We start from the raw sequence: 16,186 nt of genomic DNA, 5'->3' as shown, positions 1-16,186 counted from the left end.
GCAACTATATGCCAATAAAATGGACAACCTGGAAGAAATGGACAAATTCTTAGAAAAGCACAATCTTCTGAGACTGAACCAGGAAGAAATAGAAAATATAAACAGACCAATCACAAGCAATGAAATTGAGACTGCGATTAAAAATCTTCCAACAAACAAAAGCCCAGGACCAGATGGCTTCATAGGCGAATTGTATCAAACATTTAGAGAAGAGCTAAACAGCTATCCTTCTCAAACTCTTCCAAAATATAGCAGAGGGAGGAACACTCCCAAACTCATTCTACGAGGCCACCATCAGCCTGATACCAAAACCAGACAAGATGTCACAAAGAATGAAAACTATGGCTAATATCACTGATGAACATAGATGCAAAAATCCTCAACAAAATACTAGCAAACAGAATACAACAGCACATTAAAAGGATCATACACCGTGATCAACTGGGTTTTATCCCAGGAATGCAAGGATTCTTCAATATACGCAAATCAATCAATGTGATAAACCATATTAGCAAGCTGAAGGAGAAAAACCATATGATTATCTCAATAGATGCAGAAAAATCTTTCGAGCAAATTCAACACCCATTTATGACAGAAACCCTCCAGAAAGTAGGCATATATGGTATTTACCTCAACATAATAAAGGCCATATATGACAAACGCACAACCAACATCGTTCTCAATGTTGAAAAACTGAAACCATTTCCACTAACATCAGGAACAAGACAAGGTTGCCCACTCTCACCACTATTATTCAATACAGTTTTGGAAGTTTTAGCCACAGCAGTCAGAGAAGAAAAAGAAATAAAAGGAATCCAAATCGGAAAAGAAGAAGTAAAACTGTCACTGTTTGCAGATGACATGATACTATACATAGAGAATCCTAAAGATGCTAAGAGAAAACTACTAGAGCTAATCAATGAATTTGGTAAAGTAGCAGGATACAAAATTAATGCACAGAAATCTCTGGCATTCCTGTACACTAATGATGAGAAATCTGAAAGAGAAATTAAGGAAACACTCCCATTTACCACTGTAACAAAAAGAATAAAATACCTAGGAATAAACCTACTTAAGGAGACAAAAGACCTGTATGCAGAAAACTATAAGACACTGATGAAAGAAATTAAAGACGATACAAACAGATGGAGAGATATACCATGTTCTTGGATTGGAAGAATCAACATAGTGAAAGTGACTCTACTACCCAAAGCAATGTACAGATTCAATGAAATCCCTGTCAAACTACCAATGGCATTTTTCACAGAACTAGGACAAAAAAATTCACAATTTGTATGGAAACACAAAAGACCCCAAATAGCCAAAGCAATCTCTAGAAAGAAAAACAGACCTGGAGGAATCAGGCTCCTGGACTTCAGACTATACTACAAAGCTACAGTAATCAAGCCAGTATGGTATGGCACAAAAACAGAATATAGATCAATGGAACAGGATAGAAAGCCCAGAGATAAACCCCCACACATATGGTCACCTTATCTTTGATAAAGGAGGCAAGAATATACAAAAGAGAAAAGACAGCCTCTTCAATAAGTGGTGCTGGAAAAACTGTATAACTACATGTAAAAGAATGAAATTAGAACACTCCTTAACTCTGTATACAAAAGGATTATAGACCTAAATGTACGGCCAGACACTATAAAACTCTTCGAGGAAAACATAGACAGAACACTATATGACATAAATCACAGCCAGACCCTTTTTGAGCCACCTCTTAGAGAAATGGAAATAAAAATAAAAAATAGTAAATGGGACCTGATGAAACTTAAAAGCTTTTGCACAGCAAAGGAAACCATAAAGAAGACGAAAGACAACCCTCAGAATGGGAGAAAATATTTGCAGATGAAGCAACTGACAAAGGATTAATCTTCAAAATATACAAGCATCTCATGTAGCTCAATATCCAAAAAATAAGCAACCTAATCCAAAAATGGGCAGAAGACCTAAATAGACATTTCTCCAAAGAAGATATACAGACAGCCAACAAACACATGAAAGGATGCTCAACATCACTAATCAATGAGGTATCACCTCACGCCGGTCAGAATGGCCATCATCAAAAAGACTACAAACAATAAATGCTGGAGAGAGTGTGGAGAAAAGGGAACCCTCTTGCACTATTGGTGGGAAGGTAAATTGATACAGCCACTATGGAGAACAGTATGGAGGTTCCTTACAAAACTAAAAATAGAACTACCATATGACTCAGCAATCCCAGTATTGGGCATATACCCTGAGAAAACCACAATTCAAAAAGAGTCATGCACCACAATATTCACTGCAGCACTGCTTACAATAGCCAGGAAGCAACCTAAGTGTCCGTCAACAGATGAATAGATAAAGAAGATGTGGCACATATATACAATGGAATATTACCCAGCCATAAAACGAAATGAAATTGAGTTATTTGTAGTGAGGTGGATGGACCTAGAGTCTGTCATACAGAGTGAAGTAAGTCAGAAAGAGAAAGACAAATATTGTATGCTAGTACATATATAGAATCTAAAAAAGAAAAAAATAAGGTTCTGAAGAACCTAGGGGCAGAAGAGGAGTAAAGACACAGACGTAGAGAATGGACTTGAGGAGACGGGGAGGGGGAAGGGTAACCGGGACAAAGTAAGAGAGTGGCACTGACATATATACTCTACCAAATGTAAAATAGATAGCTACTGGGAAGCAGTTGCATCGCAAGGGGAGATCAGCTCGGTGCTTTGTGAGCACCTAGAGGGGTGTGCTAGGGAGGGTGGGAGGGAGACGCAAGAGGGAGGGGATATGGGGATATATGTATATGTATAGCTGACTCACTTTGTTACGCAGCAGAAACTAACACACCATTGTAAAGCAATTGTACTCCAAAAAAGATGTTAAAAAAAAAATGATGACTTAAAAAAAAAAGGATATGGGTTCTTCCAGTAATACTCCTGGAAAAGAAATGGATGTGGGCGCCCTCCCTGGCTGCTGGTTGGGGGATGATGACAGTACATTCTGGGCCACCTGCCTCTGGATTTTGCTGGGAGCAAAAATAAAGTTCTTGTGGAAGGTACTGTATTTTGCAGTCTCTTTGTTCCAGCAGCTTAGCTTCTATCCTGATAATATAACTCCTTACTCTAATTTCCCAAGAATAAGAGGGTCCTTAGGGTCACTGACATGAGGGTGTGGGCCCTCAACGTTGCCAAGAGCCCATACAGGGACTAGAGCCTCACGTGGCTCTCCTCTGTGGGAGGAGGTTCGTGTCTGTCTTCCGCACGGTTCCCATGGACACATGGCTCCCTGTGACGCCTTGAGGGGAGAAAAGAGGACCTTCACACCTTTTCTATCTAAAGACAACAATCACAATCAGCTGACTAAGAGAGATGGCATAAGGCTAAGTACACTTCATAGTTAGCCATCAAGAGGATGTCTGCAAGCACTGGTGGCAAATGATAATTCCCAGAGGCATCCAGTCCCCAGATATCTCAGTGCTTGCACTAGAGACACTGGTCTGTTCTGCTCTTCTTGGAAACAGGCTCCAGCCCAGCCTCAGCTCCTAGCAGACCCATCCTCACCCATGGAGACAAACGGGGTGAGGTGCTTTTCTCCAGGCTGTAGCCAGCTGCCTTCAGAAAGGGTGATCCATAATCAACATGGACTTCCTCTGAAGGGAGAGCTTTGACATTTCAAAAGAACTGAATTCATGAATACAGTTCCACTTAGGAGAGACAGGGAAGGAGAGAATGCTGACTAAATGCTATAGAAAGAACAGCGGGGCTGATAGTGTGGGAGGGGCAGGGAAGCCCTGCTCCGTTACGTTAGAGATGGAGAGGGGCCCCCAAGAGTCAAGATCTTCCTATCTGGTCTACTTAGAATCTCTAGAAACGGGAGGATTGAGAAGAAATAGTGGGGGCGGGAGAGAACGTGGATTAGGTAGTCAAGCCTGGTGGGAAAGGGCAGGTGAAGGAAGCGCCCTTCCCTCTGTTTCGGGAGGCTGCTTTCCCAAGAGGAGGGAGACGTGGGATCCCCTATGGGTGGTACCCTGAGCAGTGCTGGCCTGGTCTTGGCGTCCAGGATTTAAGCCCAGTGAAGGCTGAGACTGTAAAAACAGAAAAAGTGAATGTGGGGCAGCCTCACACAGGACTCAGCCTGGGGGTCAGAGAAGAGCCAGGGCTGGGACTTACCAGCAGCTGGCAGTGCCCTGCGTGAAGCTCCGGGCCTTTTGGAGCTCTGTGCAGTGTAAATGCAGTTGCCCAACACAACAGCCAAGAGTCTGCCCTTTCATCTTTGGAGCGATGTAATCAGCAACCTGGCAGAATTCTGGCAGGAGCAATTAGCTCATGAATGATTTATCAGGTACCTCATGCAGCCAAGGTCTTGGGAGTGCTGATCTGCATACTGTCCCCAGGAACTCTGGGACAAAAGGGGAGGGCACTGGCTTTAATTTGCATTAGGAATTTTGGCCAATCTGTCCATCCTTCCCCATGCCCTCCCACCATACACATAACTCCCTCCTCCACCATCACGCCGGACCCAGACACATTCACCCCCACTGGCTCCCCCTCCAGTGCGGTCCTCCATGCATCTCCACTCTCTCCCCAGCTCACTCCGCCCCAGCCATACTGGTCTCCTTGCTGCATCTGGAATGTGATAGGCCTGGCTGATCCCACCTCAGGATGTTGACACTCGCCAATCCCCTGTCTGGAATGCTCTTTCCTTTACATGTCGGCATGGCTGGCTCCCTCACTTTGTTCAGATCTCTGCTCATACGTCATCTTATTGTTAGGGAGGCCTTCCCTCGCCTCCTTGCTCCCTGCACCCCAAGAACGCCCTCATTTCACCCCCTAACTCATCACCATTGACATATGATATATTTGCTTGCTTGTTTGCTTACTATCTGATTCCCAGCGTCAGGGCAAGTACTTTCTCTGTTTTGCTATTTCTGTGGTTGAATGAATGAAGAATCTGTAACCTGAAATCCAAAGAAAACAATGATCTAAATTTCCTGCAAGTTGACACTTCTTCTATGATGGACCAAATAAAGACAATTCTACCTTTAGGTTGTTTATTCAGCAAATATCTCTTATCCCTCACATCCAATCAAGCTGCCAAGTTCTATAGGTTCTCCTGAAATTAACTGCTTCCTTCCTTCCTTCCGCCATCTACTGTTTACTGGATACTTACGAGGTACCAGGAATAATCTCTTACATTATTCTCATCTTACTATTCCCACGGCTGCCCCTCCGCGTGAAGCCTCACTAGCTTGCATCTGGCCAAATGAGAAACTTCCTACCCAAGGGCACTGCCTCCTTTTTCTTTCAGTTCATCCTGTTGGACACTAGATGAATTTCACTTCCCCTCCCGGTTCATAATTCTGCAGTGGTTCCCTATTGCCTACTGAATTAAATAGGGATTACTGGCCCTCTCATAATTTTTGGAATGTGCCCACATGCTGTTCGTATCTCTGGAAATAACACAATTTCTGTCAGCCCAAATTCTATCTTTCAAGTGCACTGTTAAATGCCACCGCTTTGCACCTTCACACCCGATGCAGTCTCTTTCACGTTTGAACTCCTATGATAGCAGGTTTATACAGTTCTTAAAATACCTGCTATCTTCTTCCCTTGTGTATGATTATATGCAGAGGTTCCTTATCTTATCCAATAGAGGACTCTAAAGGTTGTGGTTATATCTTATTTACCTTTTATTTTTTTTCCTCTGTAGCAGCTAAACCAAGGTCTTACTCAACATGCGTGCTCACTTGCTATTTGTTGAATTCTAGTTATGGAGCCAAGACTGTTTATATCAAAGTGTAATTTTTAATTCAACTTCCAGTATTATTGAGCATACTTTGTTGTAAGTATAATGCAAGGCAGTATATAATGGTCAGAACTAGTGATGCCAAAAGTAAATACTAACAAAGGCAGATTCAAGGTGAGTGTGTACACGTAGTGTGGCTGCCCCCAGCACTTCCTAAATCCCAGTTTTTGGTTGGATGAAGTCAGAGATGATGGGCTTACCTGGTGATGCTGTGTGTTCCAGGTGGCCCAGCTGGGGCTCTCTGGTGATTCTGTAGATCAGTTCTGCAGGCTCCGTCTCCTGGTCAGTGGCAGAGAGCTGCAGAGTGGTGATTTTCTTCATCGAGTTTTCATCCAAGACCAGCCCTTTATTGGTGGTGATGACTGGTGGGGATTTGTCTTCTGAAAATATCAGAAAGAGTGATTTGAAATGGGATCATTTTTAGCCTCCTTTCTTCAATTCTGGGCCTGGTGTCCAGGGGTAAGATCAGAATAGTCTCCAGGCCTGTCCCTCAGAGAGCGTATCAAGGAGCCACGGCCTCGCACAACAGACAGGATATGATTCCAGGTTTCCACATGAGCCCCTAAAGGAAAGGTTCAAGCCTCAAGGCGAGCACAGTGTGCACCATATGACCTCAGAACTGCTGGAGGACTTTTAGAAACCCAGTGCCCCCTTACCCAAAACACTGATGGAAAATGACTGGCCGATCAATTTGTTGCCTTCTCCATCAACCACATCAAATTTAAAAGCAAAGCTCCCGCCAGATTCTCCTTTCCCATGACTGTATTCTACGTGGCCTGTAACAAGGACAAGAAAATCAAAATTTGCTATTAGTGTTTTCTGCCCTTATTTCTGAAATGTCAGGTAAGAATTCAGTTGGTATTCACATCAGTGAATCAATTAACCCCTTCTCACTTAGACATTGCTTTTGACATTTTAATCTAATATTTTCATTTCCTCCCTTTCATCTCCCACTAGCAACTCCCTCATCATCAATGACTCCATCATGATAAAACCATCCTAAGTAGCAAGTAGCATTGCTTACAGTTGAGGCTTGGCGTCTGTGGAAGACTCTAAAGAAGTCTCATGAATAACTAGATCAGCAAAACTGCCCACGTGGAAAACGTGCACTGACCGGACCCACGTCATTGGTGTGACCCTGTTAAACATCCATGTCACAGGGCAAGAGGACAGAGAGCTGCAGCCCACATTCTCCCAGAAGCTGTCGCTCCCATTTCCCAGTACAGCCTTAATTCACTATAGGAAAGACACCAGATATAACCCACCAACAAAGAAATAGATGAACAAAATAAATAAACTCTACCTAGAAGTCAAATGGATCCAAAGGGAAAAATGCAATATATTACATTTTTGTTAACCCACAGCATCACTTATAAGTACCTAGCAATGAAAAGATAGCCAAACATCTAGGGAGAGGTGCTGCTCTCATATTCTAAAAAGGGACACTGAGGCATGGAAAAATTAAGGACTTATTCCACTCCCTTCACCAAACACGTCTAATGAGATTTTGGCTGCTATCAGTTTTGGGCGTTAGGGCAGACGGGACCTTCCGCTCCTAGGGGGACACATTTCCACCTCTAAATGGAACTGCACATCATTACATGACGTTGGATTACTTTCCTCCCAAATATGTAACTTTCTTTCCTTTTTTACCCCTGAAAGCACTGTACAGTAACTATGTAGCATTTAACATTTATGCTTTTACATTACATCAGCATTTCCTGGAGCTATGGGATGAGGAAATGTAATTTTCTGGAGCTATGGGATGAGGGATGAGCTATGTAATCTCCCTCAGGCAGCTCCAATTTATGCCCTTCCATTTTGCTTAGTTCATTAACTTGTGCTCTTTGGGGAGCTGGAAAGAGATATAAATTGTTCCCCTCAGGCAGGCATAATTTTCACCTTAATCCATCCCAATTCACTTCTTTTTCCTCTCTCTCTCACACACATTTTTAGCATCATAGCAGGTCAAAATGATGTTTTCGTCTATAATAGCCCCCAATTTCATCAATGCTATGTCAAAGCATGAACACATCTTAACCAAGGAGAGTTTTTTTTCAAAACCAAAAAAATTGAGGAGACAAGAAAGAATAAATGAAGCTATAACTCAGCTCTTAATTCAAAACAAAAGTGCTCAGTTTGCTGCCATAGGCTACCAGGCACTTATCTCCCATTTGACTACTGGGGGTGGAGTTTCTGGAAGTCTGGGTTGGCAGAAGAGAAGCAGCTGACCTTGGCTGATGTCAGCCTGGGTGAAACTTTGGACGGGGCCTTTAACGGAGATTTGCTCCAGGCTGTCATGCTTTACCAACTGCAGGCGCCCTGCACCAGGATCTTCCTTCAAGACGTACATCACCTGATGGTCACCTGAGTCAGTATCTGTCACTTTCAAGTGCTGTTCTGTGATGGGTGCTACGGACCCTGGAAGAGAATGGGATAGATTAGGTCATTCCCCATCATTGCTTTTGAATAGGATGTCAAATGATTTTAGGAGACTGGAGACTAAATTAACACACACTCCTCGGTCTAAGGAAGTATCAGCTGCCTGCCCTTCTGTTTCCAGCTGAAAAAAGTTTAATTTCCATAAGTGAATAGTCCCAACTTCCCAATTTGCTAATCACCCCTTGAGTTTAGACCTGAGCCCCTTTTCTCTTATGATCCACTTTCACTCTCTACCAGTGCTTGCCCTACGCCAGTGACCTTTCAGTTAGTATCTAGATCTATGTAATAACTCCTAGTTCTGTGATATAAAGGATTCGCAGACCTATGATGAAACCTGCTTGGACCTAATTTATTTCCTTAAGGATCACCAAATCATAAAAAAACAGCTTTACATAAACTCACAAACATATCTGTTGCCCTCTCAGACTGAACAGTCAGAATCATTGTTCCTCAAGACAGAATATATGGTGAGGGTTACAGAGCAGGGAGACCCGAGCGCTGGGCCCTGGAAGGCTTGCACAGGTGTTGGGAATTGGAGACAAGGCACTGTCTCCTGGAAAACACGTCTTCTCAGGGTCTTCCCCCTCGCTTTCCTCTCCAGCCATTTTCTCACATTAAAAATAGTAAATTCTGATAAAGTAGGTCCTAGTCACTCATGTGTAATACATCCTAGTGTTTGGAGTGGCAACCCACCATGGGCCCTGAGTGTCCCTGCATGTTCTTGCTGGGTAACGCCAAGAATGCAGGGCCTGACCACTCATTACTCAGGCCATTCTCAGCCAGTAACCCTGAGGGATGAGGTGACATCTTCCTCTGGGACAAAGATCAGGCTTGCTTATCGCTACTATAACACGGGGAGTTCCCCAAGCTCAGTGTTCCTCTTCTGTAATGCATTACACTGCACACGGAGGTATTCATCTGGGCCCTCCGCATCACCCCCATGGGACTTGGAGGGCATTGCGAATAGATGCAAAATTGCTCTTGGCAATGCTGCCTGCTGTGCTGTCACAAAGTACTTTGTCTCTGACCAAGGAATCTCGTGTCTTCTACCAGCATCCATGAAACAGTAAGAGGATAACTTATTAGCTTGTAAATAGGGCAAAGTTAAGTCCCAGAGCTAATACTTGAGACCTTTGGGGATCTCCAAATTTTCAAATACCATTATACCATATATTTTTCACTACAAAATACATATGAAACTAAGAATAAACAAGCAAACGGAACTCCAGTGGGACACAGATGCTCTGTGGAAAAAAGCCCACTCTCTAAGTAACTCTCTACTGCAAACTGACTCCAAGACTGAAATGTGTCACAGGTCCTTCAGTGTTGCTTATCCATAAGTAAAATTGTGAACATTAGACCCTAGAACACCGTATCTAATGGTTCTCAATTATTTACATAATCTCTCTTGGTGCAATGATGACTTCCCAATTGCCCCTCCATGCCTTTTTTTTTTTTTTTTTTAAATAAGCATCTTGAAAATCCTGCTAGATTCTGTTGTTTGTTTCCATGGGGTTGGGTAGTAGCAATGTTCTAAGAGACCTGGGCCTACGAGTAATTGGATAGATGAAGATTTTTGTGGACCTTGGGAATACTAAAACTCTTCTCAATCTTTTCTCAAATTCACAGACAGAGGTCCAAAGAACTTCAGAGGTTTCATATTTGTCACTCACAACTCTTAGTGTCCCCAAAACAACAGTTCTCCCCAACACGAGTCTCCCCAGATTCTGCACACCCAGTTCAAGATCCTCCCACAGAGCTGAGCTGATATGGAAGGAAGTACTGCACACCAACAAAGAAGAAACCACGGCCACTCTCTTCCATCCCTGTGGTACCTGCTGACAGCTGGAGGCCTTGATTTACAGCCAAGTGGGGGGTGTCATCTGTAGGCAGCTCTATGTATATCTCCATCCTCCCTGTGTCTGTGTGGAGTCCATCAGTGAGGGAGAACCGGAACTCATCCACTGCCACACCAGGACCACCAGGCATGTACCCAACCAGCCCGGCCAGGATATCCTGGTAGGTGAAGGACGAGCCCTGGACCAAAACCCTCCCATTCTCCAGAGGCTCAGAAGCAGTTTGCCTCCGGAGCAGATGACCTAGGAAGGAAGCGAAAAAAAGAAAGAAAGAAACAATGGTAGAGTATATATGACACCAAAACATTGTCTGATTTTGTCAACTGCTTGAGCCTGGGTAGAATGCCAAGCCCCTCAGAGGCTCATGGTGGCACATAAATAAGTGACCAACAAATCAGCATTTTACATAGAAGTACAGGGCGCTGCTCTATGGCCTCATCTCCAAATAAAAAAGACAAAGTTCTGCTTTTCCTGGTTAGAAACCTCTTAAGGAGACACAGATGGATACAGTAATATGGTGGCTTAGGAATCAAATCTCTCTCCATGAATTCAAACTCACTTCATTATCTAAACCTTATTTTCACCTTCTGCAAGGTGAAAATAGCACTCTCCACTTGGCTGCCTTCTGCCTGGGGCATCTGGGGTGGGAGAGAGGAATACGTTTTAAATTCCTTTTAAATTCAGAAAGACACTAAGCATCTTCGGGCTGAGGCATATTTTTCTGTTTTCAAGGTCATGTGTACCACAAAGGGGCAGTTAAAGTGCTTCATTAAAGAAAGTGAAAGTGGATGAAGGCAAGCTAAAATGCAATGACCAACAACCTCCCCTGCCAGCTCTCCATCAACAACAGTTTCATCTTCAAAAGGCCAATAGCCATTAGGATGGAGTAAGATACCACTTGGGAGAAGAAAGTTGCAGAGCTTTAGCTAATACTAGGGGGATGGCACTTAGAAAAGAAGTACGTAGAAGAGTCCCATGGTGGTTTTCTAAACTTCTGGTTTAATCAGGAAAAGTGTTTTCTTTGCAAAAGGAACAAGCTCATAAAGACGTCTACCACGCCTCTAACCTGAAGGGAACACCTTTTGCGATTAATTTCAAGGCTGCTATGCTGTTCCTTGCATGCAATGGCCCAGGATGATCAAGCAATGATGCCTACTCTGAGAAGAGGATGTGCAGATTCTGAAAACTTGTTTTGCCTGAGGTTACATAAGAAAGCAAGAAAACAGCTGAAATTGAATTTCAGAGACACCAATTACCCAGGATTCAGGCTTTCAGAGCAACCAGAGTCTACTGTGACCTCAAAGAACATTAGCTAGCTGTGAATTTGATTATACTTTGATGCAAAGAACGGACTACACACCAGCAAGGCAGAGGAATGATCGGCTGAAATCTATGTGTTTATTCTAATAACCCGTCGGGCACCTCAATTAAGAAGCTTCCCATAGCAGTTGTGTCCTACCATGGCCAGGCTTTTTTGTCAATACAAAAATCAGCTCGTTATCTGGAGTGTCCAGGTCCTGCAGGCTCAAAGAAGAATTGCTTATCACCACTCCCGAGCTCAGCTGCACGCCAAGGGGCCGCAAGGTCATCCTGGGAGGCTCGTCATTCTTCCTCTGATTAAAGCATAAGATATTAGGTCTCACACAGATACTGGTTTAAGAAGAAAAAAATAACATGCATTATTCAGAGAAAGTAACACCACCACATTAACTTTCATGACCGAAATAGCATGTAACGTGTCATTGTCTTTTATTGTTATTATTATTATTGAAATATAGTTGTGTTAGTTTCAGGTATACAGCAAAGAGGTTCAATTATATAGATATATTTTTTCAGATTATTTTCCATTATAGATCATTATGAGATACTGGATATAGTTCCCTGTGCTATACAGTAGGTCCTTGGTGTTTATTTTATGCATAGTAGTTTGTATCTAATATGTCACCATCTTTAATTCCCACTCAAAATGGTTAGGTTGAAAGGCGAGCAGGTCACACAAACCAAATATCCCCTTGAAAAGACACTGATGGACATGCTACAGAAATCTTCTCAGGTATTTTCCATAGGTACAAGGATGACATTTTCCAGACCAAAAATACGGACATGTGGTTAGACAAGTATATTTGGGGGATAAAAGGGCACATTATCTGAAATCAGAACAGTCTTAGAAGCCTAAGCATGGCACAGTACCTATAGGAGGACACATATTTGAAACTGTGGGTGTCTAAAGACATCTCCTTGACCCCCCCCCCATCCTCGTGCCAGCACCCCTCATCCACTGTCCCTGAAGGGCGCCAAGAGTGCCCTGTTTTATTTTCTCAAGGCAGAGGGCATTCCATTCTGATTTTTATCTTTTATCTCTCTCCCTGGGGTGACAGAGCAAGCCTATGTAGTTGCTCAAATGAGAATAAACACAGCAACGAGAAACACATTTCTTTCATGTTACAGTGTAATGAATAAATGCACTAAAAAATATAAGAAAAGGCAAGTATGCACATAGAACCACATACAATAATTTCAGGGAAAAATAAGCATATGTTGTTTTTCACCTAATATGAGACTGGCAAGGTTTCTCTGTCTGACCCTCACAAACTGTTTTCACACAGAACAGATAGACTTTACTCTGAAATGGAAATTCCGATTTCCAAGTCAGACCATCCCCAAATGCCAGCCTTAATTCTACAAGTTTCCTAAAGGTCAGGGTTATATTTTAAAAACTGACCTCTAAAGTTCAAGGTCAAACCCAATCTTCTTTGCTTTTGAGTTCACAGAAAGCTATCTAATGGTGCGATATTGTGGTCAAAGGCCCAACTTATCCAACTTCCAAAGTCTTTACCTCAATGGTGATGTTGATGCTGTGGATTTCTGATCGACTGTTTCCATCACTTACATAAAAACTGAAAATATCATGGGTTGGCTCAATGCTTTCATGAATACTCTGAAAGTAGTAAATGTAGTTTTCCAGGACATCTTGAAGAGGGAATGATGCTTCTAGGTCACTGGTAGTTCCAGGGCCAAATCGATCACCTGCATCAACAGCAAGAGGGAACTGTTACCTTGATCCATCAATTCCTGCTTCCTGGGCTGAACCAGAAAGCCTGACAGCACTATCAACAGAAGAGGAAAATATGTTTGAGAATAAAGGTGGGAGAGTGTTTTCATCTACAAATGGGAATCAAATGAGATAACATGTATGAAAGCACTGTGAATGTTATTATTTCATACAGCATAGAATCAGTGGTTGTTTTGTTAGAAATATTTGATAAAATAAGTCATAGGACAAGTATTGATACAATAGTAAAGGTTTTACCTTAAGCTTTAGTCAATTTCAAAACCATTCTGCAAGAGGAACCTTCTTTCTTTACACAAGAAAAGGTTAACTGCATACCTTTTTATCTAAGAAACATCTCCTTAAGCATGTTTTCATTTGACTATTCAGTTCCTTAAGGAAACCTCTGCATGGGCTAGTGCTCAGCCCCTGGGATGGTACAGCAGGGCTACTGTGATGCTCAGGGACCATCCAGAGCTTGGGTGCAGTTCAGGTACTGAGATGCTCAACCATTCAGAGCTCCACAGAAAGTGCTGGCTCTGGTTACCTCTTCTTTTCATCCCAAGCCCAAAGGCCAAGGGGAAGAGTAAACACTGTCTAAATGATGGGTGACTTGACTTGTCTCTTACTTGGTCTCTGAGGCTGCTATGCTGTTCAAGGCTGCTATGCTCTTCCTTGCATAGCAGGAACAGCTATGTCAATTAAGTCTCTGTAACTGATTGATTTTAAATTGTTACATTTTCTTCCAAAGAGAGGAGAAAAAAGAAACCCCTGTGTCTTCAAACACTCCCTGGATATACATCAACAAAGAAAAGTGTAGATAGAAGATCTGAAAGCGATAAGGCTTTCTCTTTCCCTCTTTCATGGTCCTTTGCAAAGATCAGGTCATATATTAAAAGGCCATTGACTTCCTAGATTGCAGACAGGGTCATTTTTCGTTTACCTCCCAATGTAAAGACTAGGAATGAAAATGCTTCATTTATAATTTCTTTGAAATAAGAATTCAAGACAAATATTATTTTTTTCAATGACATGAATTTTCTTAAATTTTACCCCTCAGATATGATTCCTCTTGACACCAGAAGAATAGAGGGCTCTAAGTGACCAGTGACCTGATAATCCCTAGGGCATACAGTTCAGGGTTTCCAAAAGGAATTGCTATAATTCCTTCAAATTTTATTTTCTCTTTCCTTTGATCACTGTAAATATAAGAAATATAGTATCTTTATTTGGGTCAAAAATAGCCTAAGTAAATAGTGCCTAAAAATATACTTGAATAGAATAATGACTTACTTTCTGTCTTAGAAAACAAGCTGTTCAACAAGTGAATCTGCCACTGAAGCTTTAAGCACCGTCCTTTCAATTTTTAAAACAGCACCTTCTATTTTTATATATATATATATATATATATATATTTTTTTTTTTTTTTTTTTGCGGTACGCGGGCCTCTCACTGTTGTGGCCTCTCCCGTTGCGGATCACAGGCTCCAAACGCGCAGGCTCAGTAGCCATGGCTCACGGGCCCAGCCGCTCCGCGGCATGTGGGATCTTCCCGGACCGGGGCACGAACCTGCGCCCCCTGCATCGGCAGGCGGACTCTCAACCACTGCGCCACCAGGGAAGCCCTTCTATTTTTTCACATAAATCTCTCTCATTAATGTTCTTCCTTGCCTTCTTAAACAGAATATACTATGTGCAAATTAAATAGTTCTTGATGTGTGCAGGCTATCATCATGAACATCTATTACTGCACTGCACTGGAACACGGTGATGCCCGACAGGTAATCAAGGTGGGCCCTGCCCTGGTTGTGCTGGTATTAAAGGAATGTAGATTATCCATGCTGTTAGATTTCATACCAGACAATATGATTATTCTGTTTCTTCCATCTTGCCGGTATGAACTTAAAGCTACTTCTTCTAATGTTTTTAAAAAGATGTTCTTCTGATCAGTTGAATTCTGAATCTAGGTAGCTAGTTTCACATGTATAAAACAGACTTGGTTCTGAACTCCCATGGAGCCAAGGGTGAGTCCTTATACAATGTGCCTTGGAACAATTATTTGCCCCCCGAACGTCTTTTCCTTACTTCCAGGTTCATACTAATGTAGAGCAATGGTTTTCCAAGTGTGGACCAGCAGTAACGGCATCGCCTGTGAGCTGGTGAGAAATGCAAACGCATGGGTCTCAACAGCCTCCTTAAACAGGAACTCTGGGGTTGCTGCCCAGGAAACTGTTTGCACAGGCCCTCCAGGTGAGTCTTATGCACATTAAAGTCTGCAAACCACTTTAAGAGAGGCTGAGGCTTGCCAGAAAGTTCACTTCTACATGTACTCCAGGTTAGCATAAAACGATATTAAAAAAAGCTTAATAAGAGTGCTTCCCTGGTGGCGCAGTGGTTGAGGGTCCGCCTGCCAATGCAGGGGTCACAGGTTCGTGCCCCGGTCCGGGAAGATCCCATATGCCGCGGAGCGGCTGGGCCCGTGAGCCATGGCCGCTGAGCCTGCGCATCCGGAGCCTGTGCTCCGCAGCGGGAGAGGTCACAGCAGTGAGAGGCCCGCGTACCGCAAAAAAAACAAAAAACAAACAAACAAAAAGCTTAATAAGAAATCACCTGGACAGAAGAGAGGGCTGGGGGCAACCATCCTTTCAAGATTCCCCACCTTTGCTTGTGCTCTTCCCTCTGTGAGAAATGCCATTTTCCCTCTGCCCACAGCAACCCCCACTGACACTTCAAGTTCCAACTCAAATGTTGCTTCCTCCGACTTTCTTGCCTTTACAGGCAAAAGTAACTGTTTTGTCCTATGTCCTTTCTCAGTGCTTTCCTCCTTTCCCTGTCCTGGCGTTTCATGATTGTAATTTATCAGTCTTCATATCTGTCTCCCACTCGAGGCAGGGGCTGCATCTTATTCATCTTTACATCCACTGTGTAAACATTTGTTGAGATAAATCTAACTCAGCAAGAAACAAATCTAAGAGTGCACACTGAAAGGCAAGATGGGGAAAAGACTCAAGATTTTCTATAGGAAAACATGT

At 42.8% G+C, this 16,186-nt stretch overlaps 1 protein-coding gene across 12 annotated transcripts in view; it reads right to left on the bottom strand.

Moving 5' to 3' along the window:
- Window positions 1-16,186, bottom strand: part of FRAS1 (Fraser extracellular matrix complex subunit 1) — a 451,240-nt gene that overhangs the window by 79,552 nt on the left and 355,502 nt on the right. For 10 of the 12 annotated variants that reach the window (XM_027087689.1, XM_027087691.1, XM_027087693.1 and 7 more), the window contains 6 exons: window positions 12,943-13,133; window positions 11,566-11,719; window positions 10,086-10,349; window positions 8,041-8,229; window positions 6,465-6,584; window positions 6,009-6,188 (listed from right to left, as the gene is read on the bottom strand). In XM_027087689.1, coding sequence (XP_026943490.1) covers window positions 6,009-6,188; window positions 6,465-6,584; window positions 8,041-8,229; window positions 10,086-10,349; window positions 11,566-11,719; window positions 12,943-13,133 — 1,098 coding nt within the window. Of the gene's footprint in view, window positions 1-2,856; window positions 4,961-6,008; window positions 6,189-6,464; window positions 6,585-8,040; window positions 8,230-10,085; window positions 10,350-11,565; window positions 11,720-12,942; window positions 13,134-16,186 lie in introns of those variants that run through there. The other 2 variants (XM_027087700.1, XM_027087692.1) reach the window with 2 other exon arrangements.

The sequence above is a fragment of the Aethalodelphis obliquidens genome, unplaced genomic scaffold (assembly GCF_003676395.1).
Source record: "Aethalodelphis obliquidens isolate GAN/ISIS:26980383/991018 unplaced genomic scaffold, ASM367639v1 scaffold59, whole genome shotgun sequence".
Lineage (NCBI taxonomy): Eukaryota > Metazoa > Chordata > Mammalia > Artiodactyla > Delphinidae > Aethalodelphis > Aethalodelphis obliquidens.
The sequence above is the reverse complement of the archived record's forward strand: the minus strand, read 5'-3'. Positions and strand labels throughout refer to the sequence as shown.